Here is a 27,140-nt window from a genome sequence, read left to right on the forward strand (position 1 = left end):
ACAACACAAGGAAGCGTTCTTGTGTTCAAATCATGCTGGATGGAGCGCAAATCTGAACTCAGGGATCTCCAGACCAGTTTATCTAAGTGTTAAATTATGTTTAACTTGACACAGCGACCTTAAAATGGTATGTTTATTGATGCGACAACCAAAGTGAGATTCTCCACAAGCAACCGTCTGACGCAAATGTACACTGACCGGTCCTTAGACAAGCCCAAATAATAAATCTCAGACTGACTGATGAATTCAATTGCAAAATGGATTACTGTGAACTGTAGGCCAGTGAATGGCTTATGTTCAATAATAAGGAAATAAACAATTTATTGCATTTTAAAGCCACTTTTTGTATTGTCTTATCAATGCTTAACTTCTCTGCCACAATATATATATATATATATATAAAAAAAAATCTATTTCTCTCTCTCTCTCTCTCTCTCTCTCTCATACTTGAATGCATGCACTAAATGTGGCCCTGGGCTCTGTCCTCTCTGTCTACACCTGATGGTACATCAGACATCTGAGCTGTATCGACATGCAGTTTTCCAACTCACTTCCTGTTTCCCCTGGGCCTTCAGAATAGAGCGCATCAGTCAGTCAGGAACTGTTCGCATACTAAACTCCTTGACATATCATTCACAGACTAAATCTCTCTGTTACCCTCTGTCCTACTAAGGCAAGCATCACTATCATTATTGCCCATACTCACAGTTACACCAAAGTATCACACTTCAGCATTGAAATCATCCCGCAGTGTGTGCTACGGACATGAGTGAGACCTCAAATCATATGGAGAGGTGTGGCGTTACAGTCTGATCTCGTTATTATTTATACATTATTAAAAATCATTTTAAGATTTACATATTTCATTTTCATAACAATGTTCCTGAGTCATCTTTAACTAAATTAAATACATAGAATATTAAATATTTTAAGTTTTATGAATTTTATTTAATAATAATAACGCACAAATCTTAAAAATAGGCAAAAAAATTTTTTTAGTGTATTTATTTGTAACGTTAAAAAACACATTTCTGTATGTTTGGATACATGCTGAAACATATGGACATATTGAGCATCTAAAACATAAACGTTTTTACATATTTACATCTTTAAAAGTGTAAAAAATAATTACAAATCATTTGTTTTATACATATATTTTTTAATGTTACATTTTTGCTATTTTATAGATATTTTAGATCCTTTAACTATAGCCCTACCCCTAAACCTTTCCCAAATAATTGGGATTGGTCTTAATATAAAAAGATCACAATAATTAAAAAATGGAAAAAACTGTACAAAATATATATATATATATATATATATATATATATATATATATATACTTATTCAAAGTGGGGTTGTGTGGGTGTATGCGCATTTGTGTGTGTGTGTGTGTGTGTGTGTGTGTGTGTGTGTGTGTGTGTTTGAATACACTTGAAGAACACAAATTATAAGAAATGGTTATAATGTGCATATATGTTCGAACAAACAACCATAACTACATATGTGTCTATAAACATCAATACATATATCCACATATATGATAATTTTTCAAATATTAATATAATCAAAATTGAACGTACACATATGTCGTATATATGCATACAATACATATATATGTGTTATGGCTGAAAATCATTGAAAAAAGGCTTTAATTTGGGTCTGTTTCTCACACAGATCTATCATATGGCTTCTGAATACTTGAATATAGTGCATGAATAGCATTGATTACTTTTATGATTGTGTATGGTGCATTTGTGATGTATTTTATGGTCATTTTTTAGCTGCAGCATATTTGCTGCAGCTAAAACAAAACAATAATACAATAATTAAGTAACGATTAAACGATGACAGCATTTTTATTCATTTAAATTAAGTTTAGTCTTCGTAAAAGTGATGAAAGTTAAATATGGCACCAGAAATTGCAATAAAAATGGCTTTTTACAGCATTTATTAATCTTTGTGAATGCTAGTTAATAAAAATACTAGGGCTGTCAATTGAATGCGTTAATTCAGTGTGCTTAAGTATATAAAATGAATGTGTAAAAAAAATTAAATTAAATTCATGTCACCGAACCGTAATAAAGAATATACCTTTCATTTGAGCAATTCGAGCTTTGAGTACCAGCAGTTTTCTCCAGGGGGCAGTCAGCAAACTTCACTGTATAGGCAACGAGCAGCTTATCCAGAGAACAAACCAGCAGCAGACAATATAAGATGAGATCACATTCTTGCATACAAACACAGCTTGATGGAGTGCAAATCTGAAAGCAGGAATCTCAAGATGTGTTTTTCTAAGTTTCAAACCTCTTTTACCTTGACACGGCGACCTAATAACGGGATGTTTATGACATGACTCAACGCAGACAGAGCAAAAGCATCCGTCTGATGCAGGTGTAAATTGAGGGGTGTCCTTAAACAAGCCCTTACGATAAATCACGGACTGATTGATGAATTAAATTACAAAATGGATTGCTGTAAACTGTAGACCAATGACTGGCTTATGTTCAATAATATGGAAATAAAATATATATTATTGCATTCTAAAGCCGCTTTTATATTGTTTTTTGTAATGCATTTTAATTATTTGTATTATTATAATTTTTTATTATATATATATATATATATATATAACTTAAAATTGCAATCAGTTGACAGCCCTAAAAAATACAATTATTCATTGTAATGCATTAAGCAATGTTAACAAATTAAACCTTATGTAAAGTGTTAACATGATTTAATTTAATTCATCTCATTGATTATAAATATTAAGTATTCATGGATTCAATAAGGATTTGTAAACATTTGAACGTTCTCTAAAGTTGTTCATGTGTAAAATATTATGTTTTAGATGTTGTCAATATTGTAAATTTCAGTGTCTATGGAAACGTAAGCAAATTAAAGGTCTGCTGGAACCACATTTTACACAAGAATACCTACAAATTCTCATGAGATCATGTTTGCTATTACTTTTCAAAGCTGTTGGATTTACAGTAAATCACTATCTGAGATGCCAATCTCCAAAATCACCTTCTAGAATAACAAGTACCAGGATCGATGTTAGAGGATTAGCTACCAATTTCTCCCAGTTTAAAACAGGCATTGCACTGGGACCAGCGTGAGCTCATCAGTTCTTTCCATTCTGAAAGCTCACTGCTTTGAGACCTGTCAATCACTCTAACTGTGAAACAGACTGAAGCTAATGACGGTATATTACTGAGTCAGCATCTGCTGCACTTCCCTGCATATCAATGTGTCTTGAACTAAGCACAGTTCCCCTTTCAAGATGATGGAAATTTCATTAGATTCCTATTTCCACAATCAATATTTAAAACAAAGTGGCACATCCAGTCGTCTAAACCAGTGTTTCCTTTTACGTTCCACAGAACAAAATAACACCTTACTGGTTTGGAAGGACAAGAGGGTGAGTAAATAATGAACTATTCCTCTTAAATTAGACTTAAATCAACCAACAATTTGTTTTGAATATTTAATAATAACCCAATAATCTATTGTGGACGATCTTGGAGCACAAAGAGTGCTTCTCAGCAATGGCCATATACCATGAGAGTAAGAATAAATATTCTCTTATTAGTATTATTAGTATGTAAAGCCATGTTAGAGAGTAGAAAGATATATATTAGGGCTGTCGATTAAACGTGTTAATTCAGTGCGATTAATTTTATTAAAAATAATGTGTTAAAAAAATTAACGCAATTAATCGCACCGTAATAAGGAAGATTCCTGAGAAATGCAAGCTTGTAGTACCACCTGTTTACTCCAGGGGGCAGTAATTGAAACTTCAGCTGTATGGCAACACACAGTTTACATAGTGAAGAAAACAACACTTCAGCAGACAGAACAAAACAAACATGCGTTACGTTCTTGCGTTCAAAACACTTGATGGAACGTAAATCCAAACTAAGGTACCTCAAGATGTGTTGTAAGTATTAAACTATATTTAATCGTGACACAGTGACATAAAAATGTAGTTTATGACGCGACGCACCCGAGACGCTACACAAGCATGCCTGACGCAGGTGTACATTGATGGGTCCTTAAACAAGCCCTCATAATAAATCTCCAACTGTGTGTCAATGATTGACTTATGATCAATAATATGGTAGTAAACAATACATTTTATTATAAAGCCGCTTTTTGTCTTATTAATGATGAATGCTTCTACCACAAGAATGTAATGCATTTTAATTATCTGAATATTTTATATATATATATATATATATATATATAAATGAATATGCATCATGTAAGTACTTGAAACAATCTACATTTACACAATATTTCTAATAGCAGTAAGAATATCAACAGTGACTCTTTGAGAAAACAAGTTTGACATCTCCTTATAACTATGGCGTGGTTTAAATGGCCTATAACACTATGGCGCTGGAAGTGTAATATTGTCATTTATTTGCACTTTTTCCAGGGCAGATGTGATAGGCAAGCCCTAACATGATAATCTTTAATAAAAAACTGCTCTTCATTATCATCCAGGGTGTCATAATGGGTGCAGAGGTGCTCCATAAACCTGTCAAATCTGCATCATTTCCATTACGTTAAGCATTATTTTATTGCTCTATTTAATGAAAGCATCACAAAGTGGCAAAGCAATTACCAAGAAGAGCAACATCATTTATCCCCTCAAGCGGAGGAAATGAAGGATGCAAAATTAAAGGAATATTCCGGGATCAATACAAGTTAAGCTCAATTGACAGCATTTGTAGCATAATGTTGATTTAATTTCGACTCGTCCCTCCTTTTCTTTAAAAGTAGCAAAAAATTTAGGCTACGTTAATGGCACTTACAATGGAAGTGAATGGGGCATATTTTTGCAGACTATTAAGGCAGAAATGTGAAGCTTAAGATTTGAGAAAAGCACTAACATTAATTTGTGTTACAATTAATACTTGTGTATTAAATGCTTGTGTTTTGAGGGATTGCAGGGTTTATGGCGTTATGTTGTCATGTTAACAAAGTTGTAAAAGTTATACTTTATACAGATAAGGTTATTAAGCTATTTTATCACACTAAACTCGTGTTAACACATATCATTTTACATTTTTGGCTATAATTTTGACACAGTGAGTATTTTAAAGTTTACGGATTCACTGTAAAGAGAGATTCGCGTGTCGAGTAAATTAAGATGAAGTTTATAAATATTACGAATATTAAATTTTTGAAATTATGGCTCAGCATTGTATAAAAAATATTGGGTACATTTAACTAAGAAATTTAAGAAAGAAGACATCGTAATTATTTTGGAAATATTTGTGCTATTATGTACTTTGATTTACGGGCACCAATTCCTTTGATGACATTTCGGCGGACTGGTCGACACGTGAACATACTAAAAGTCTCGTAGACCAGGTGTGTTCAATCGAGCTCTGGACAAAAGGAGTGATGACTCCAAATTAGTTTTTGTGGTCGTCAACATTGTCACAAATGCTGTCGAAAAAAACTAAAACAGAATTTTTTTCTCAAGTGAATGTATGTTGTTTAAAGGAATGTAAGGGGGTTAAGATGGGCAAGGAGGAGGCGAGAACCGGCTTGTCAATATAAATAATAATTTAATGGAAACTTAAACCAAAAGCACAAACATAAACACACACATGACGGACATTCCCGTGATTCTCTCTCTCTCGAACCGTCGTCACCGGCCGCCTTTATCCCTCACGCGCCCCATCAGGCCAATTGGGGACCGGGCGTGCGACATTCTAGCCCGGCCCCGCAGCGGCCCTACCGCTCCAGGCGATCGGGGAGTTACTTCCCTCCTCCTCTCGCAGACGGCGGTCTAACCTCGACCCCTCCGCGTTTCTGGGGGACGGCAGGGCACTCCTCCGCCTCTGGCAGCGGCTCCATCTCTCCAGGAGGTCGGGGAATCCAGTCCCCACTCGCCCCGCGGACGGCGGCCATTCCCCGCGTCCGGGCGGTCGGGCTACTCCGTCACCCGGCAGATGGTAGCGGCGCTCCCCTGGGTGGACAGCAGTGTTGAGGACTCTGCGACGGGCATCCCTTCTCCTTCCTGGGTTTTCGGCACCAATGTAAGGGGGTTAAGATGGGCAAGGAGGAGGCGAGAACCGGCTTGTCAATATAAATAATAATTTAATGGAAACTTAAACCAAAAGCACAAACATAAACACACACATGACGGACATGCCCGTGATTCTCTCTCTCTCGAACCGTCGTCACCGGCCGCCTTTATCCCTCACGCGCCCCATCAGGCCGATTGGGGACCGGGCGTGCGACATTCTAGCAAGGATGTTTATGTATGTTTACTAGCAGGGTCAATTTAGGCATTGGCAACATGGGAAGCATCTTGTCCCCACCCCGGAGGCGGCATCTTGCTGAGTGGGGACAAGTGGTAGTGAAGTCCACCAGCCATCTCATCTCCAACTCCCAGCCAACAACCCCTGTCAACCCCTCTTATCACGTCACGTCTAATAACGTCTTTTTAAAGCCTTGTTGGTTCACCTAATACTCAATTAATGAAAATTGGCCCTTCGCTAAGCCCTGCCTAAAAAACGTTTTTGACAGCAGTTCTTTTTACTATCACCGTCAAATGACGCTTTTCTCATTTTTAAGTGGTTGTAACAATCGTACAAATATATTCGGTTCATTCACACCAGGTTTCTGAATTAGGGCTAAAATTAGGTCCACAAAGGTCATACCTCCCAGAATGACTGTGTTAAGTCATTACGGAGCAGAGGGGTCAGTTTCACTCAGAGTCTCACTTACAGGTTTTTCATTCACTAGACAAGCCTGACTGTAATAAACCCCGGAGAAGGTTTGCAGCTGTCATTCACCCTTGTGTTTTTAAGTAATGCAATTTAGAGTCTCTTCAATTGAATTCACATGAACAATGGAATGAACATGGGAGAGAATCAGATTAAAGTGTGTGCTTGGGTAATCTCAACTACATGACTTTAATCGAGTGTCATTAAACATCACTCGGGAGATAATACACAGGATGATCCTGATAGAGAATACTTCATGCTTTAGTTTGGAATAGTCTTAAAATGATGATACTAGAGTGAATCCCACCAAATCTGTCAAGAACCAAAATAATAGTTTACGTTCAAATAGTATTTTTTTTTGTATGTTTATTGGTATATGTTTGTTTGTTTGTTTATTTATTTAGTTAGTTTCAATTAAGCACATTTTCCCCTAAAATATTATTAAATATTTTATAAATTTGATACAAAAAAAAATATTTACATTTCATTCAAATCTTCAATTTTGTAAAGCCTATTTAAGGACAATTGATTATACAATTAATTGTTTTGTTTGTGTGTGTGTGTGTGTGTGTGAGCGTGTATTTATCACTTTGTGGGGACCAAATGTCCCCATAAGGATAGTAAAACCCGAAATTTTTGACCTTGTGGGGACATTTTGTCGGTCCCCATGAGGAAAACAGCTTATAAATCATACTAAATTATGTTTTTTGAAAATGTAAAAATGCAGAAAGTTTTCTGTGAGGGTTAGGTTTAGGGGTAGGGTTAGGTTTAGAGGATAGAATATAAAGTTTGTACAGTATAAAAACCATTATGTCTATGGAAAGTCCCCATAAAACATGGAAACACAACAAGTGTGTGTGTGTGTGTGTGTGTGTGTGTGTGTGTGTGTGTGTGTGTGTGTGTGTGTGTGTGTGTGTGTGTGTGTGTGTGTGTGTGTGTGTGTGTGTGTGTGTGTGTGTGTGTGTGTGTGTGTGTGTGTGTGTGTGTGGTGGTGGTGGTAATGTAGCGGTTAGCGAGCTGCGCTACGAACCTGGCGACCCGAGTTTGATTCCTGCTCATGGCCAACACCAGTGACGATTATCTGAACCGGTCCCGGGTCTCCCCTAGGCCAACTCAGCCTAAAATGAGTTCCTGGTTGGGTGTGTAAAACATCGCCACTGGGGAGACAAAGGCGGTCGGGCGTGGTGCTGGCCACCCACCCCCTCGTGTACCGTTCCGGCCTTCATAGGTGCTCGCTAACAGCACTTGCCCCTACAGTCTGTTAAGACTAAATGGGGGATCATTGTGTGTGCATTATTCTGTGTACGTGCCCGTGCTTGCATTTATTTCTTTATGTATTCATGATTTATTTTATATTATTTTCAATTAAGTACATGTTCCCCTAAAATTCTAATTACACAAAACGTTTTAATCTACTTTTAAGATGTATGCATTTTAATTTTATGACAACTTTCTTACTGAATTGAGTCAAATTTGACAAATGTACAGATTATTAATGAATCATTATGGGAAGTTTGTAATCAAACATAAATACTTATATAATAGTATTAAAGTATAAAATACTTTATAATAATGTAGATTATTTAAAGATGACTCAGTGCCGTGATGTGCCATGAAATGCATAAATAAAAAAAATAGACCTCTTTTTTTGTGCCATAATGTAAGATGCAACAAATAAATTTATTTTTAGTGTATTGTTATTATTATTATGTTTTATTTTATTTTTCTTTTGCTATACAGTAAAGTATTTATTCATCATGGTACAGTAGTGTTTGTGTTAATGTCTTTGATTTATGCTGGTTTAAATATAAAGGAAAATCATAAAATATTTCTGTAATACAAATATATATATATTTCTTGGGTAAACAGTAACTTTTTGTGACACATACCTTGGACAATGTCTACAAGCAATTAAGTCAAATGAGCAAATAATCCTACAGTTTTTATCATGTTTTGAACATACAGTAAAATCAATATGTCTCTGATCTAATCAAATGATTCTTTGTTATTTATGGGTAATACTAGTAAGAACGTACATTAAGAGAGGGACAGTTGAAGGTTTCTCTTAGTCTCTAATGCATTTTGACAGTGCTGGTGTTGCGGGGCTGTTTTGCTGTAGTTAATGCACAATTGCTCTGAGAATCAACCAATCAGAAGCGAGCTATGGAGGAGAGGAGAGAGAGCCACTAACCCTTTGTTTACGAACTGAGGGCCATGTGGCTTCCTCTAGTCTTACTGGGACTGCTGCGAGACAGACATAATGGCCTACTTTCATTTGTAATCAGTATTGCTTGAAGTTGTTAAATAAATGGACCACGGTCTGTCACGCCCATTCTATGAGCATTCTGATTGGCTATTGCATTCATGTGGGTTTATGCCGATCCACCAGTGATGTAGTTCTTCACCAATTCAGCAATTTATCAAAATGTTTTACCCTTTAAGCTCTGAAGGTGTTTTTAAAGATTTTCTGTTTCAGTGACATGCCCAAAATTAAAGGCTTATAATTCTATAAATACAAACAAAGAGGTTTTGTTGTAATTATAAAGAAAGATTTTACATTTTTAATTATATAGATTAAAATAATGAGACTCTAAGCCTAAGAAACTCCCTTTCCACAGTCGCCTTCGGCTTGCTCACTTGGTTTCTAAATACAATTCCTATTTAATTACTTAATTTTATACACACTTCATAATCTTATTTAATCAAACTATACAATGATGACTAAGACTTTATAGATATTACGTTTTAATTTTCTGTTAATGCATGATTTTCTGTAAAGCTGCTTTGAAACGATGTATGTTGTGAAAGGTGCTATACAAATGAAAATGACTTGACTTGTTCCCAATCATGTCACCTGTAACGGAGTAAAATTTTGAGTTGACGACAAAGCAATTAAAGGTTATAGCATTACAAAAATTATTTATCCTTGTGTCCAAAAGCCTCTCAAAACAATAAAACATTATAACTGTACATAAGAACTAATTACACATGCAAACACAACAATGTCTAAAGGTTTGCATAGCATGGAGATATGATTTAAGTAATTCGATTTCACAGAATGAGTTTCATTCTGTGCCATTTGAGTCATCAATAAGTCTGTGTCATGTATTTGGCACCATCTCCTGGTGGTCATATGTAACATTGTGCTTCGCGTGGATTATCTGATGATCTATGTATCTGATTAGCTTGTGTATTAAGCTAATACTTAGCTATTGCCCGCTATATTTGTGACTGTGAGTAAAACAAATAGAACGGTTGTATTCTACTCTTTCAGAGTTTAAGACGTTTGAGACGTTTTAACTGATTACAATAATATGTACAGAGCACTTTTTTTATATAAATGATCAAAATGGAGGACTTCTGATTTGTCTGCAAATTTCAAATCACTTGTTCAGTTTTGGTCATAATTCCCACGTGCATTGTATAGTACAGCTTCTAAGCTTTCAAACGATACCTATTTTGTGTTGGTCAGTACTGTAGATATTAATGTTTTGATCACTTTAAGGGCTAAACAATGAAGTTGAAATAACGTGGACTGATGGCTTCAACAGATACCATCGATTAACAACCTCAGAGATCACAGTAGGTCTGAATTTAAAAGTTTATACTGTAAGTTATCATTAAAAATGTATTTGCCTATGAAAAATATGAATGATACTTCTGGAACAAGATTGTTGTGCTCTATTGCTAGTCAAATGCGGGAGGGGGTTTCTCATTCTAAAGACAATTTGATTGGACAAAAATTTGGATACGCCCTTTAGTGCAAGATGAGAATTTGTATATCACCACAAGTCAGTTCTGTCAACATTTAGGAGTACACCAGAATATAGACAACATCAAAGCCTAATAGACACAAAAAAAAGCCACAAAACTACAAATTCGATTTTTGCTATTAAGTCAGTGACTGATTGAGCAGCCTTCAAATTTCAGACAACGCCTTTTTGTTCCAGTGATATAAACAGTCTGATCTCAATTTCAGACAAGTGAAAGTGCAATCTAGAGCAATGATCTGGTATTCCCAAGAAACCCTCGCTGCTCTGAAAGCTTTTGTTCTAAATAAGGATTTCATAATGGAATCGCCATGCTCTTCATTTCACCGTTTCCATGAGTATGTGCGAGCCAGATTAGATCCCGTTGCATTACAGTCAGGAGGGTCGAGAACAAAAGGAGGGGTTGGCGAGGCTGGCAGTAGGACAGGAGCAGATGGTTGAGGGTGCCTCTGGATGGCTTTCAAAAGGGTTCCCTTCACTGAGCAGATATCTTTCATTAGATGTGCTATCCTGATGTATTGGACAGACATATGCCCTCTATAATCTATTCTCCATCTGCTGGTACTGAAGGGTTGGTAAGAATCCTTGCTATATCTGATAGCTACACAGAATGGGTGACAAATCTAAAACTGAAAGATGGAAGGAAATATCACAAATGAGATCTCAGTTGTGTCTCATAGACAGTGATGGAGAGCAAATGGAGACTTTCTTGGGTCTAATGCTTATCAATCCATTTCAACAAATTCAATTTTCAATATTCACAAACTTGGCTCAGATTAACCAAAATTCTTCCCAAATCAAGTTATCTGAGCTATGCTATCCACATTCATTTGAATAGTTCTTTACGCTAACTTTGTCCATTTGTCTAATATGTTTCTATTTTATTTCTCCTAAAGAATTTTGTTGAACACAAGTGCACAAGAGATTTGTGAGTTTCTGTGAAGGGGGCAGATATTTTATTTAATTCTGATTAATTCTGATAATTTAATTGATTTCATTCCGATTTCGATATAATTTGATTCTGATTCATTTGGGTATATTTCAGTTATAATGTCAATGCTTGCATATGAAGTAAATTATATACTAAACAGGGAAAAGTATTCATGAAGCAGTAAGCGAGAAATACACGGATGACCTACTATGTCCGGCGAGATTTTGAAGTGCGGATCAACTGGACACTTAATCCCATAATCCCTTGGGAACTGAGGTGACGTCATGTTCAAAACACTGGATTTAAAGGAACGTTGGTGGACCACGAGGCGGACTCCTCTTCTAAATATACCAAGTAGACTTGTCACGATATCATCATTTTCACACCAGTGCGGTGTTCACATTCAAACCAACTAACACCGGTATAACCGCTGGTTGGATGCTAAGTGGTACTATGGGGTCATTTTTGTTAAACAATAGCCAACATAATAACGCAATGCATCTTGAAGTGCAATTAAAATGTGTGTTATTCAACTTTATGAAATATGGCTTATCGACAGTTGTGAAGGGCAACATCTCTTTGGCAACAAACCAACTCCATCCGTGAATTCTCTCCATCATGGGCTACCAGTCGGGTATTTCGTTGTCTGGACAAATACATCACTTATTGTGGGTTGTTGCAGGTTTCATGTTGGTGTTTTATAACCTCTTATCCCAAGACCCAGTTTAGCTGATTCAGAAGGGTAATGTTTGAAAACATTTGTTTTGTTCCCTCCTAGGGCTGGGCAATATGGGCCCCCAAGCTGAGGGAACGGTGAATATTCTTGCTTTAGTGATGCTGCATTGAAAATTAAAGATGACTTAAAAACTTAAACCAAAGACATTTCTAAATTGAAATTGCACTTCAAACTAAATGAAAAAGCAAATAAAATAACAAAGTGGTAAAAAAAAAAAACATAACCATCTTTCCATTCACCGTCACACAAGTATCCGTCTATGACAATCCGTCTCACTTGTCAATACTCACTTGTCATAACTAGACTGGACTACTGTAATGCTCTCATTGCAGACCCTTCCTGCATGTGCAATTAGACCTCTGCAAATGATCCAGAATGCAGCAGCACGTCTGGTCTAAATCAACCAAAGAGAGCGCATGTTACACCACTCTTTGTCTCTCTCCACTGGCTGCCGATTGATGCACGCATTCAATTCAAGGCTCTGATGCTGGCATACAAAACAGTCACTGGGTCTGCTCCAGCATACCTAAAATCATTTCTGCAGATCTACACTCCTGCCAGAAGCCTGCGGTCGGCTAAGGAATGTTACCTTGTTGTACCAACATAAAAAGGCACCAAAACACTTTCCTGGACACTCAGTTTCATCATACCACATTGGTGGAATGACCTTCCCAACTCCATCCGTGAAGCAGACTCACTCTCTGTCTTCAAAAAACGGCTAAAAACACATCTTTTCCAAGAGCACTTAACCAGTCACAATTGTTTTTTTTTTAAATAATAATAATTATTTGTTGCACTTATATCTGTTTTGAATTCTATTCTGATGCTAGTAAAACTTTGTAGTATGGCACTTTTCGTACAAATTTCTCCTTAAGGTGATTTGCTTATGTTTTCCTCTTTTGTAAGTCGCTTTGGATAAAAGCGTCTGCCAAATTAATAAATGTAAATGTAAATGACAACAGGTGGAAAATGACTAATAATCTTTAAATCTTAATTTGTTAGGATATAGAAACAATTATAAATATAAACATAATAATTATAGCGATGAAAAGAATCACTGAAATATAAATCGTGGTTTCGAGGTGAATGTGTTATTTTATGATTTAATCACAGATGTATAGGCTATGTATAAATTGACCCTACAAAGTTGCACTCACAATGAACTGCTCTGTGGAAATGAAGTGAACTGAACTCAAAGCACCTCCTGAGCTGAGATGGTCTGAGAATAGTATCGACTATGAGAATGCTGCAAATGACCAGCATTCTCATAGACGATACTATACATGCAAAACATTATCAGAAGACTAAAAAAAAGAAAGAGTGAGAACCCTTTACATCTGCATGTTCCATGAGACTGCACGTATCAGCCATGAATGAATGAGTGTTACATTTATATAGCACTTTTCTGACACTACACTCAAAGCGCTTTACGCAGTGAACGGGGGACTCTCCTCGATCACCACCAGTGTGCGCATCCACCTGGATGATGCAACAGCAGCCATAGTGCACCTGTATGGTCACCACACACCAGCTATTGGTGGAGAGGAGAGAGTAATGTAGCCAATTAGTGGATGGGGATTATTTGGAAGCCATGTTTGGGCATACAAACCGTGAACTTGGCAACAATGTCTGGTTTGTGTACAGCACTCTGTGCATGCATCAAGTGTGAGAAACTGTGTGAATGAGATTCTCACATGAATGCGCCAAAGAGACTATGGATGTCGAAATGTACTGTGTAGTGAATAACAGCTTAAATTTGTACCTGTGTCTAACCCAAAGCGATTGTATCACTTCAGAAGATATTGATTAAACCACTCAAGTCAAATGGATTAACTTTGCTGCTACCTTTATGTCCTTTTTGCAGCTCGAAACTTATGGAACCCATTGACTTAAGTTGTATGGACAAAAATACATTATATGTTCTTCTGTATTTATACAAATCCAAGACATAATGGATCCAATGGCAGCTTTGTTAAAACACTGTACACACGTAACCTGATCTCAAATGAAACTTAATATGTTTTGAATTCTTACAGCTTCATTACGATTGGCTGATCAGGCTTACTCTCTCTGACAAACACTCTTGTCTCAGACTCGGCCAAACACAATGCATTATTTCACAACAGATGCTAGAGTAACCAAAGAGGTGGTGGCCCTTTAAATATGCATACTGGCCTTTTAGGAGTAACCATCCCGCACCTGCTGTTACACCGTTGCTACAGATCCCCCCATTTTACCCATCAACTTTCAACTGTTGAAAACCCAGCACCCTCGCTCGACACATGGCTCTGATCCTGCGGCGGCTGAGCAACAACGGCCTCTTTATCTCTTTAGCTCCTGCACGCTTGATCAGTGTCGAGTTTACAGGGTGCCCGTGAGCAGATACTTTTACACACTTTGATATCGTTCACACTGGAGCAAACATTATGATGAAGACACAATGACTGACGGTGAAATCTGACCTCTCTGATATATGACAAGCACATGTTGTATGTTTGGTAGTACAGTATAACATGCTGGAGGATAATAATAATAATAATAATAATAATAATAAAAAACGTTTAAACAAGACTAGGTTGGTTTCGTGGTCTTTATGCTGGTTTAAGCTGGTCTAGCTAATCTTCCAGCCTGGCCAAGATGACAATTTCCCAAAGCCCTTCAAAAACCAGTAACCCAGTCTTACCAGGTTGAGTTTAGTCAGGTTTAAGCTGTTTAATTCAGCACGGTCGAGGATAAAAAAAAAGAAACATTTTAGCTCCGATTTTTATTGCCATTTTAATAGCTCAGGAGCAGGGGCATTATGCACACATTTTATTTGTAAACCCCATATATATATATATTGTGACGAGGACTAGGGCATGGCCGGGCCACAAGGATGCACGCCCGGTGCTGAATTGTCCTAATCAGCCCCGGCTGTGGGGTAAAGATGAGACGGAGGCACCAGTTTGAGAAAGAGAGAGACACACGTGACCACTGTGTGTGTGTGTCTGTGCATTTATGATTAAGTTGACTTGACATTAAAGTTATGTTGACTGTTCTGCTGGTTTCCGCCACCTCCTTGCCCATCCTTGAACCCATATATACACATGTATACTGGATTGAAAGGGTGCATTTATGCAAAGTTTTTTAACATGTATCTCGGTGAAAACATACAGTATATCTCTGAATGAGGCAATTACTTTAAATATTATGATAAATGTAAGTGATAGCTGATTAAAACTAACACCATTCAAAAATGGGTTGTCTTATTTTCCTCCATAAAATAGTTTAACCACGAATCGAAATCAGCATAAATTTTAAATTTGTTCTTTGTTCCATATATAGTGAATGCAACAGTGCACTAGATAGGGAAAAGGAAGAGTTCTTTAGGGAGTTGATTAGACTGTCCAAATTTAGACAAGTGAATGAAGATTTCTGCCACAATGTATTAGAAAAAAAAAACGTTTTTTTTTTTCATACAATAATCATTCAGTGTATTTATAAATCATTATTGGAAGTTCAAATAATCTTTTCAAAATCCACTTAGCTCAAAAATCTGAGGGGGCATGTGCACAATGCCTCTGCTGAAAAAGACATAAGCCACGCCCCCCTGTGTAGCGCATGACTCCTTTAACATTTGCATTACATAACCAACTATATTTACAAGCTTGTGATCAAAGTGAGTAGTAGCATTGCACTTGTGATGCATTGGACTAGGGTACAAATCCTGAAGAGCACACGAGTCCACACTTGAGCCGAAAGTATCATAGAAGCACCTCAAATGTGGCTCGACTCAACTCGGCTCGCTTTTTTGGGGTTTTCCACTGTGGATAGTACCTGGTACCTGATACTTTTTTTAGTATCACCTCGGTCGAGGTTCCAAGCGAGCCGAGCCGATACTAAATGTGATGTCAAAATCCTGCAGATCACTGATAGGTCAGGGAGAATCGTCACTACCAGCATCACTGGAGTTGACATGCAACGTCAACCCGCTAGTTTTAAAGTTAGCAACAGTGATAACAGTATCATTTGTTCACGTGACTTTCGAATTGTGAGAAAATAAATAGCTGTGCGCAAAACCACGCCGTGGTCAATAAACGAGGTGCAGATGGTCCACTCGTTAGCGATGAGCGAAACGAAAATGTCTCTCAGAAAGTGTATCAGCTTTTGGCCGCACATGGCTACCACCAGACCTACCAACAGTGAAGGGAAAAGTAAAAAAAAAATTACAATTTACTACAGAACCATCAAGGAAAGACCATTTCGACCAAATGGATGCTATCTAAACCGCCGAGCAATGGGAGGGAGAGTGCCCTGGACTCAGCCACGATGGAGGATGGTACGTTTTGTTACGTTAACTCTATAATCTGCTTGAAAGCTTCACTTTATTTAGTTGACCAGCTACTGGAAAGCTTCTAAAACAACCAGGCCAATTTAAAAACTGTTACATTTGTGTAAAATCACCATGCAACAACTGCTTTATGCAGCACAATGAGCTAGTAGCTAACAGCTAGCGGTCGTGTTATTGTTTTGGTCAGTTTGTGTCATGTTTAAGATGATGTCACGACAGTAGAGGCGGTGCAACTATGACGATCAGCCAATAATCCCGCCCACGTTGAGGCGGCACTAAACTGCAGTGGAAATGCAAGCTCAGAAAAGTAAAGCGAGTAGAGTCGAGGCCAGTCGAACCGAAACGTGCAGTGGAAAAGTGCCTAAATTGACGCAACTGCGTTTTTCATCTCACATAGACACTTTTAGGTTCAAGTTTAAAGTTTATGGTAGAAAGGTAGGTTGTGTTCATTTAAAACTCGATGAAGCATTAACCTTAAAAACTTCATCTGTTTGTAAGAAAACGTAACTCGCTTTTAGCGCCACTCAGTGGACATTTTTACCTCAGAACTGCCATGGCACGTGTAAGCCGCAATGTAATACCATTTTAAGATCGTCACAATCAAATGTTTTTCATTTACTGTCTACATATGTAGCATCCTAACCAAAATGGAACAAAATGCACTATTCTTGAAATCATTCTGTGAAGATCAAAGTCAAACAAGTAGCTCATAAACCTGACATTCTTCAGGAATCACACAACTGAGCATATGTAACAAAATAAATAAACAAATAAATCGATGGCTCATCAGATTTGCATGAGCAGCGTAATCCATCATGAGTTTTCGACGAGGTGTCAGCACGCACCGGTGTAACGACTCCATTAAGAGCGCATGCAAGCTGACATCTCCATATGCTCGACAACAGCGGTCTGACATCAGAGCCTGTTACACACAAACCTCTACATACACACTTTGCCCTGGAAGTGCCAAACAAACACCTTTTATCAAAGGCCATGACAGCTTAGTAGTTCAACCATGATGTCTGTGTTGTCAGTCCATAAAAGGTGTCGGAATGAGTCTGGGCTTGCAGACACATTGTTTTACTTCCAAGTTGACTTAGGGATTGCAAATCTATTTGTAGTTAGCTATCATTTTGTTGTGCTTTAATAACAAGTGGTGGTGGTGTAGTGGGCTAAAGCACGGAACTTGTAATCAGAAGGTTGCTGGTTCGATCCTCACAGCCACCACCATTGTGTCCTTGAGCAAGGCACTTAACTCCAGGTTGCTCCGGGGGGATTGTCCCTGTAATAAAGGCACTGTAAGTCGCTTTGGATAAAAGAGCCTGCCAAATGCATAAATGTAAATGTAACACATTCGGGTCACGTGTCGATTTATGTGCTCTTCAAGACTCCTTTACTTCACATCCGTTGAGCTACCGCACAATTTAATCACACTTAAACAAGTGCAAATGTTAGTCATGCGCTATAGTAAAAGTGTTTAGATAAGATAGCATTGTGTGAGGAACAGGGCAAAAAGTGTTTAAGAACTGATAATCTGCATATAATGAATGAAGAGATATAATGAAGAGATATAATGATTATTTTGGTCATACTGCCCACAAGTAGACTTGTTTATGACTTAAAAGCAATAACAAACCCATATCAGCTCCTGATTGCTTCATTTTAAAGTTGCATGTGAAAGACAGGTACAGGGTGAAACAAGACTCACCCTGTCTTCATAGAGGTGCTTTATCTATCTCACATTTAATTACACCTTCTTTTTAATTAATATCTTTCGATGAATAGCCACCACAAGGTTCCTGGCACAAGCTGACATCTCAGGTAAGCTGCGTTGCTCTGATTTAATGTTAGCTTGTGTGTAAAGTGTGTTACATTTTACTTTCAGCTTGATAGCACTCTAACTGAATCTCTAATGATTAGTTAATGAGACTAAGTCTGCTTTCATGCACACTTTTATGCTAGTTAAAATGCCGTTTAATAATATCTAGGTACTGGGGAAATAGCTGCTTAAATCCCTTTTCTTCGTCTACAACAGGTGCTATTAAATATTCAGCTAAAACTGCAAAGGCGAGCGATCGCTCCTATTGAACAATAGTTTTATTATATACATACATATTCACCAGCTGCAGATCATTGTTATAGGCCTTGTGTGTGAGCAGGTATAACCATTGCTTTATACTTTCTCGCAGTGAGTACCTTGTCTCTATAAAAAAACACATTTCATTACAACACGAGCTGCTTATAGAATAGTTAACCCATGCAGTATTAAAGGTGATGTGTGTGTGTTTTCTGCGCTACTCGTGTCACCGCAATAATAGCTATAACAAATTGCATGTTGTAATTCAAAGGTCAGAATTTACAGTAACCAATAATATATTTTTGTTGTTTTCAGATTTTTCCATGGGTTGACCTCATACAGTAGGTACTGTAAGATTTCTATGACATCTGGCATTTTTGCTGCATCTTTGATAAGTAGAATAGAAATCGCTGTAAACAAAGCAACATTGTCTAACATCATTTTGCAGTAAATTGACAACATACAGTACAACCAATGTTGTACATTGCCATACGGCAGCCCTTGACCATAATGAACAAATTGCTCTGTTGCCATATGGCAGCTCTGTACCACACTATTGCATTTCCTCATTGGAATTTTTATGGACAGTGGCATCTTTTATTGTATTGCAGGCATTTATTAATTTGGAAGTGTTATAATAATATGTATTTATTGATATTATTCATGCATAAGTAACACATTTGATGATTTGTATTCGTTTAGAAGACGTGAATACAGTTATTTTCTATGCAATGAAAATGAAAACAATACAGCACTTGTCCTACTAGAGGTCGACCGATAGTGGATTTTACCAATAGCTAATATCGTAGAAAACGCAGAAAACTAATTAATCAGGTGTTAGTTTTAAAGTAGATTTATGACTAAAAAAAAATAAATAAATACTATACTATAATGGGCACAGACATAGGTAGAGGCTACAAGAGGCTACAACATGAATAAAATCCTAGATTCAGTTTATTGTTCAACCAAAATCCCAATAATAACCAAAATATAAAGAAATGAATGAAGATTTGTTGCATAATGTGGAACTTTTAAATATAAACAAGCCCAAAACACACAACGGACTCTTAATTTAAAATTACAGAGACTTGGCCCAGTTAAAATGCTCTTTATTTAAAAAGTATTCAACAAATTAGCTTTTTATAGCCAATATATTCACCAGATGAACAGTATACGTATACACTCACCGGCCACTACTTATTCATGCGATTCGGCCAATTGTGAGGCAGCAGTGTAAGGTACAAAATCATGCAGATATGGGTCAGGAGCTTCAGTTAATGTTCAAATCCACCATCAGAATGGGGAAAATGTGATATCAATCATTTCAACCCTGGCATGATTGTGGTGCCAAACGGCCTGGTTTGAGTATTTCTGGGATTTTCACACACAACAGTCTCTAGAATTTACTCAAAATGGTGCCAAAAACCAAAAAACATCCAGTGAGCTGCAGTTCTGCGGATGAAAATGCCTTGTTGATGAGAGAGGTCAATGGAGAAAATCTACGGTAACTCAGATAACCACTCTGTACAATTGAAGAGAGCAGAATAGCATCTCAGAATGTACAACATGTCGAACCTTGAGGTGGATGGGCTTCAACAGCATATATATATATATATATATATATATATATATATATATATATATATATATATATATATATATACATATACATACACTCACCTAAAGGATTATTAGGAACACCATACTAATACTGTGTTTGACCCCCTTTCGCCTTCAGAACTGCCTTAATTCTACGTGGCATTGATTCAACAAGGTGCTGAAAGCATTCTTTAGAAATGTTGGCCCATATTGATAGGATAGCATCTTGCAGTTGATGGAGATTTGTGGGATGCACATCCAGGGCACGAAGCTCCCGTTCCACCACATCCCAAAGATGCTCTATTGGGTTGAGATCTGGTGACTGTGGGGGCCATTTTAGTACAGTGAACTCATTGTCATGTTCAAGAAACCAATTTGAAATGATTCGAGCTTTGTGACATGGTGCATTATCGTGCTGGAAGTAGCCATCAGAGGATGGGTACATGGTGGCCATAAAGGGATGGACATGGTCAGAAACAATGCTCAGGTAGGCCGTGGCATTTAAACGATGCCCAATTGGCACTAAGGGGCCTAAAGTGTGCCAAGAAAACATCCCCCACACCATTACACCACCACCACCAGCCTGCACAGTGGTAACAAGGCATGATGGATCCATGTTCTCATTCTGTTTACGCCAAATTCTGACTCTACCATCTGAATGTCTCAACAGAAATCGAGACTCATCAGACCAGGCAACATTTTTCCAGTCTTCAACTGTCCAATTTTGGTGAGCTCTTGCAAATTGTAGCCTCTTTTTCCTATTTGTAGTGGAGATGAGTGGTACCCGGTGGGGTCTTCTGCTGTTGTAGCCCATCCGCCTCAAGGTTGTGTGTGTTGTGGCTTCACAAATGCTTTGCTGCATACCTCGGTTGTAACGAGTGGTTATTTCAGGCAAAGTTGCTCTTCTATCAGCTTGAATCAGTCGGCCCATTCTCCTCTGACCTCTAGCATCAACAAGGCATTTTCGCCCACAGGACTGCCGCATACTGGATGTTTTTCCCTTTTCACGCCATTCTTTGGAAACCCTAGAAATGGTTGTGAGTGAAAATCCCAGTAACTGAGCAGATTGTGAAATACTCAGACCGGCCCGTCTGGCACCAACAACCATGCCACGCTCAAAATTGCTTAAATCACCTTTCTTTCCCATTCTGACATTCAGTTTGGAGTTCAGGAGATTGTCTTGACCAGGACCACACCCCTAAATGCATTGAAGCAACTGCCATGTGATTGGTTGATTAGATAATTGCATTAATGAGAAATTGAACAGGTGTTCCTAATAATCCTTTAGGTGAGTGTATATATTTAATAATTTCCATTGTGGTATAGAGTTTCAACATGGCAACATTTTCCAAACTTTAAAACCCCCATTTTCTTTCTTTTCCCGACCCTGAAATGCCTTTTATTTTTGTTATTGGAGCTTTCTTATGCCAAAAAACTAACATGAAAAATATTCCATTGTTCGAGCATAATGTGTACCAATGGACCAACAATGTAGAGAGACATGGAGACCTTATGGCCCATCAAACACACACAGAAGGGCTCATCAGTAGAGTATCTTCCTGTGTAACTGTTCAAATGCAGCTAGCCTAAAGAGATAGTAAGCAGAGGCTGTTCTCAGCTCTAACAGCAGACCCTTTCGTGTGTTTTCCTTTAATCATGTGTGTTTGAAGAGATTGGACAGGCTGAGGGCTAAATTTGACAGAGTAGCTCTAGGCGGGTGTAAGGATGCCCACATTGTATAGTCTGCTTGACTGCACACTTCAGCTGAAATCAGCCTTCCTCCCTACCAAATGAGACGCTTGCGATATTGGAGCAAAGTCGAGAGAGAAAGAAAGAATGAAACAAGAACAAGAGGATGAATAAGAGAGAGAGAGAGAGAGAGAGAGAGAGAGAGAGAGAGAGAGAGAGAGAGAGAGAAAGCGTGTGAAAATAAAGAAGAGAGCACTCTCATTTCTCCAGTAGTGCATTAGATGCCTACTTAGAAAACATTTTAAGGTATCATAGCCATGCTCCCAACATGAAGCACATGAATAGGCCATCACAGAGTCCTAACCTTAACCCCTGTTCCAAAAGCCTTCTAAGGCCCCATCCACACCATCAGTTTAACACTTTTACGTTTCGTAATGTCATCATTTACCTAAATGATTTTCTAAACTCTTCGTTTTCGGTGGAGGAAAATGCCGTTCCTATGTGGATCGTAATCATAAACATAGCAAACCCCAAAAATATTATGGTGGGAATGGCCTAAGATACCAGGATAAATTCTGAAATACTTTTTAGTTTTGTCCAATTTCTAAGGCCACATCCACACCAGTATGTTTACACCTCTCATACACCCTAGTACAGCCTTTTCCTCCATCAAAATCTTTTTGTTTGAAGAATATTTCAGCTTTGCTGATCCATCAAATGCAAGTTAATGGTGGCCAGAACTTTTACATATTAATCACATAAAGGCAGCATAAAGGTAATTCATTACACTCCGGTGGTTAAATCCATGTCTTGAGAAGAATTATGATAGGTGTGGGTGAGAAACAGATCAATATTTAAGTCCTGTTTTACTATAAATCTCCACTTTCACTTCAACATTCTTCTTTTGTTTTTGGCAATTCGGATTCTTCGTGCATATCGCCACCTACTGGGTAGGGAGGAGAATTTATAGTAAAAAAAAATACTTAAATATTGATGTGTTTATCACCCACACATATCATATCACTTATGAAGGTGTAGAATATAACCTCTGGAATCGTATGGATTACTTTTATGCTGCATTTATGCACTTTTTGGAACTTCAAAGTTCTGGTTGTATGTACCTTCAGAGCTGAGATATACTTCTAAAAAATATTTGCTTGTGTTCAGCAGAAAAATGAAGTCATACACATCTATGATGGCATGGAGATGAGTAAATGATGAGAAATTGTTTATTTTGGGTTGAACTATCCCTTTAAAAAGTAGGCACTTTCTGTTCAATTCTGTGCGCTCCATCTAGCCATTTTAACGTAAGAACGTGTCCGTGTTGGCAGCCCCTTAAAAGGCAGCTGCCTTTGTAGGACGTAAGCAGGAAGGTAGCTCACTAGGTTTTGAAACACAAACTTTCTGTCTATGTCTCTCTGCCTTTTCTGTTCTATCTCCAGTGTTGATTTACCAATCGGAAAGCCAATTGGGTTAGACTCACCATCCTTGCGGTGGTACGTGATCATCACCTTGCGTTCTTCTGACCCCAGGAGAGCCTGGGCCACCTGGGCGATTGCATGCCTCGTGGTTTGCTCCCCATGCAGGAAGTCACATGTACAAGATTTCTGCATGACGTCCGGTCGCGAGAATCCCGTCATCTCACAGAATCCATCGTTACAGTAAATAATTGCACAGTTCTGCACTCGGGCATTGGCAATGATGAACTTCTTATCTGTGTAAACCAACAAAAAAACAACACTTATACTATAGTATAATAGGATGTGTGTTTGGTGTGCATGGCTATTTCATTGCTCATGAGACTTTTACTTGCGTTGAAGTATCAGCTCTGTCTCTGATGTTTCTCTAAATTTAATTAGGAGAATATTAAAGATATTAAAGAGATCTCATTTGTCATTTTTCATTATTTTGTTGGTGCAATTTGAAACAAATTCAGATATAAGCATGAAGTTTACTGTTGTTTGATGCATGTCTACAGACGTAGTATGCACATTGCCTGGCCAAACAAAAATATACATATATATATATATATATATATATATATATATATATATATATATATATATATATATATATATATATATATATATAACTGGATCATTATTGCAGTGAATAATATGTTTCAACTGGCAACAATCATTTTAACCCTAACTAATGCAGGGTGTCGCTTCTCGTTTCTTAAACAACCATGTCGGACTAGGCCAACGTATCCCGTGATCGTGGGAAATATGTTACTGTTTTTCAGGAGTGGCAAATTATTGGCCTGAATCAAGCAAATTAAATCACTGGGATTGGGTTAAGAACTGTCCAATGCATTATTAAGACCTGGTAGGTTAGTGGTGAAACATCAGCTGCGTGGAAGAAATGTGGACGGAAAAAAAATCTTGAATGATTGTGATCAGAGAACACTAAAACGCTTGGTGAAGTCACATCATAAAAAATCGACAGCAGATCTCACGGCTATGTTTAATAGTGAAAGTAAGAGCATTTCCACATGCACAATGTGACGAGAACTTACAGGATTGGGACTAAAGAGCTGTGTGACCACAAGAAAGTCACTTGTTAGTGAGGCTAATAGGAGAAAAACAACTTCAATTTGGTAGAGAGCATAAAGTTTGGACTGTGGAGCAATGGAAAAAGGTAATGTGGTCTGATGAGTCAAGATTTACCCTATTCCAAAGCGATGGGCACGTCAGTATAAGAAGGGAAGCGCATGAAGCGATGCACCCGCCATGGATGATGTATGCATCGCTTCATGCGCTTCCCTTCTTATCTTACAAACCCATTATAGAAACCTCTGGAGATAGTGTTTTGATCAGGGGTTGCTTCAATTGGTTAGGTTTAGGCTCAGCAACGTTATACAGCAATAAAATGAAGTCAGCTGACTACCTGAATGTACTGAATGACCAGGTGATCCCATCAATGGATTTTTTCTTCCCTGATGGCACGTCACGAGCATATTCCAGGATGCCAAAGCCAAGATTTATCGGGCTAAAATTGTGAAAGAGTGGTTCAGGGAGCATGAGGAACCATTTTCACACATGAATTGGCCACCACAGAGTCCTAACCTTAACCCCATTGAAAGTCTTTGGGATGTGCTGGAGAAGACCATACGGTGTGGTTTGACTCTCCCGTCATCAATACAAGAGCTCAGCCAAAAATGAATGCAGCTCTGGATGGAAATAAATGTTGTGATGTTGCATAAGGTTGTCGAAACAATGCCATGACGAATGCACACCATAATCAAAGCTAAAGGAGGTCCAACGAAATATGCAAGTAATAAGTATGCAACTTATTTATTTATTTATTTTTGGCCAGGCGGTGCAGATATACTGTAAGTCTGTACTGACTTTTTTTTTTTCTAAGGATTATTCTTACTGTGCCAAGCAAATAAAGTTGTATATTTTTTCTGTACTGTAATTTTAATATTTATAATTTAATAATGCATTTACAATTTTATACATTTTAATAACATTTAACGTTCTGTTTTTTTATATAATATTTTAATTATAAAGTTTTTGTTTGTTTTCTCTAATATTTTAATTAACATGAGCATTTGCATCAATATAACTAATAGAATGGATACTCAAACCTTCAACTTAAACCTAAACATGCCATACAAATCTTCAAAATACACTTAAGCGTTCTAGAATTCATGCGTAATGGTTAGTTTGTAAACGAATGGGCGTAGCGTACTAATGGGGTTTACGTCATTTTCTGTGTATGAAAAGCCTATATACGCAGAGCATGCTGTTATTCATACATTTCAATGGTATAACGCTGCTGTGTACACAAACATTGCCATTTGACAGATGTAAGTGCACTGTAAACATTAGTGATGAAAGGCACAATGCTGAAAGACTCCCGACTGTCAGCTGCCAGTCTCTGTTTTCCCAGCAGATGCTCTCCATTCTCAGGAAAGCCATTGTGTTATTGTCCGTCATTTCTCTCTTGCACCAAAAATGCTTCATAAAATAACACATGCACCTAATATTATTAAGATCACAATTCTGATATTTAGAATGCAATGAAATTGTTTCCCTATTGGCAAAAGTGTTTAAACCCTTTATATAAAACAACAGTCGAGTATCGGCACAAAGCTGGATAAGGCACGCGCTCAGCAAAAAAGAAAAGGAAAAACAATTGTTTACTTTCCCAAAATGTGCAAGCTTATATCATGCGAGCATTCTGCATTGTCCTTTTATCATTTTAATCATACTGGAGAACAAGAAACAAGCCTTTGTTTCATTTATAATACTTACTCTGTCCCTCGAATTTCCGAATTATTATTCCCAGAAACGTATTTTGAGGAGCGACATGACCTCTCCGCACAGGCATGATTAAAACAATCTTCAGCTGTCCGAACACTAACCCCGCTTTCGCTGCTTGAACCTCCACAAAGTTAGCGCCGCATCTTAACGACAGCCTCTTTGTCCTATAAAGCCCTATTTATCCACTTTCAGTGACCTTTTCTTGATGTTAACTCAAATACGCTGGTTGTAGTCACACGCATGAGGAACCTTGGCTGAACTCCTCGAAACCGACACCGAGTGGAATCGGTGATGAGGACGACTCTGGTGAGATTCGGTTGGAGAAGCATCGCTGTCCGCAGATGGGTATACAGTCCTGTGATGGTGCTGAACACGAATGGAAGACTGTAGATGCGACCCGCCTCTAGGGGCTTTAGCTGAGCTCCGCCAACCCGGGCTAGAACCAGATCGGCGCTCATTTCGTAGATGATGCGTAAAGGGGGCAAAGTAATTGCTCTTATGACACGGCACACTTGGCAGCTTTTCCATGATGAGTAACTGAACACCCCAAGAAAAAAATAGAGTACATTACAATTTAAAAGGCAATAGAAGATGAATTAGTTTAGGATACAAGAAATAAAAACTTATTAGCTACATTTCATAAAAGCAGGATGCAAAGTACAGAGGGGTCTGGGGGGGGTCCCCAGTTAAGGTTTGAAATCCCAAATAGGAAGTTAAAAAATATTACAGGGTTGGGAATACATGCTGTAAACTATACATGCTGTAGGAATTTTAGATATTTTTACAGGAAAACTACAAAAAGGAGGTATTGCCCCAAGTGAAGGAGTTCAAGTACCTCGGGGTCTTGTTCACGAGTGAGGGGACAATGGAGCGGGAGGTTGGCCGGAGAATCGGGGCAGCGGGGGCGGTATTGCACTCGCTCTATCGTACTGTTGTCACGAAAAGAGAGCTGAGCCGGAAGGCAAAGCTCTCGATCTACCGGTCA

General features: G+C 38.0%; 1 protein-coding gene across 1 annotated transcript in view; it reads right to left on the minus strand.

Annotated features, from left to right (window-relative positions):
- Positions 1–26,352, minus strand: part of LOC127654732 (potassium voltage-gated channel subfamily H member 7-like) — a 115,659-nt gene extending 89,307 nt beyond the window's left edge. Inside the window, exons 1-2 of the mRNA XM_052142053.1 lie at positions 26,147–26,352; positions 23,368–23,598 (exon numbers count right to left, since the gene is read on the minus strand). Of these exons, the coding sequence (XP_051998013.1) occupies positions 23,368–23,598; positions 26,147–26,222 (307 nt within the window). The 5' untranslated portion in view covers positions 26,223–26,352. The remainder of the gene's footprint in view (positions 1–23,367; positions 23,599–26,146) is intronic.
- Positions 26,353–27,140: the final 788 nt, after the last annotated feature.

This window comes from Xyrauchen texanus, chromosome 14 (assembly GCF_025860055.1).
Source record: "Xyrauchen texanus isolate HMW12.3.18 chromosome 14, RBS_HiC_50CHRs, whole genome shotgun sequence".
NCBI lineage: Eukaryota > Metazoa > Chordata > Actinopteri > Cypriniformes > Catostomidae > Xyrauchen > Xyrauchen texanus.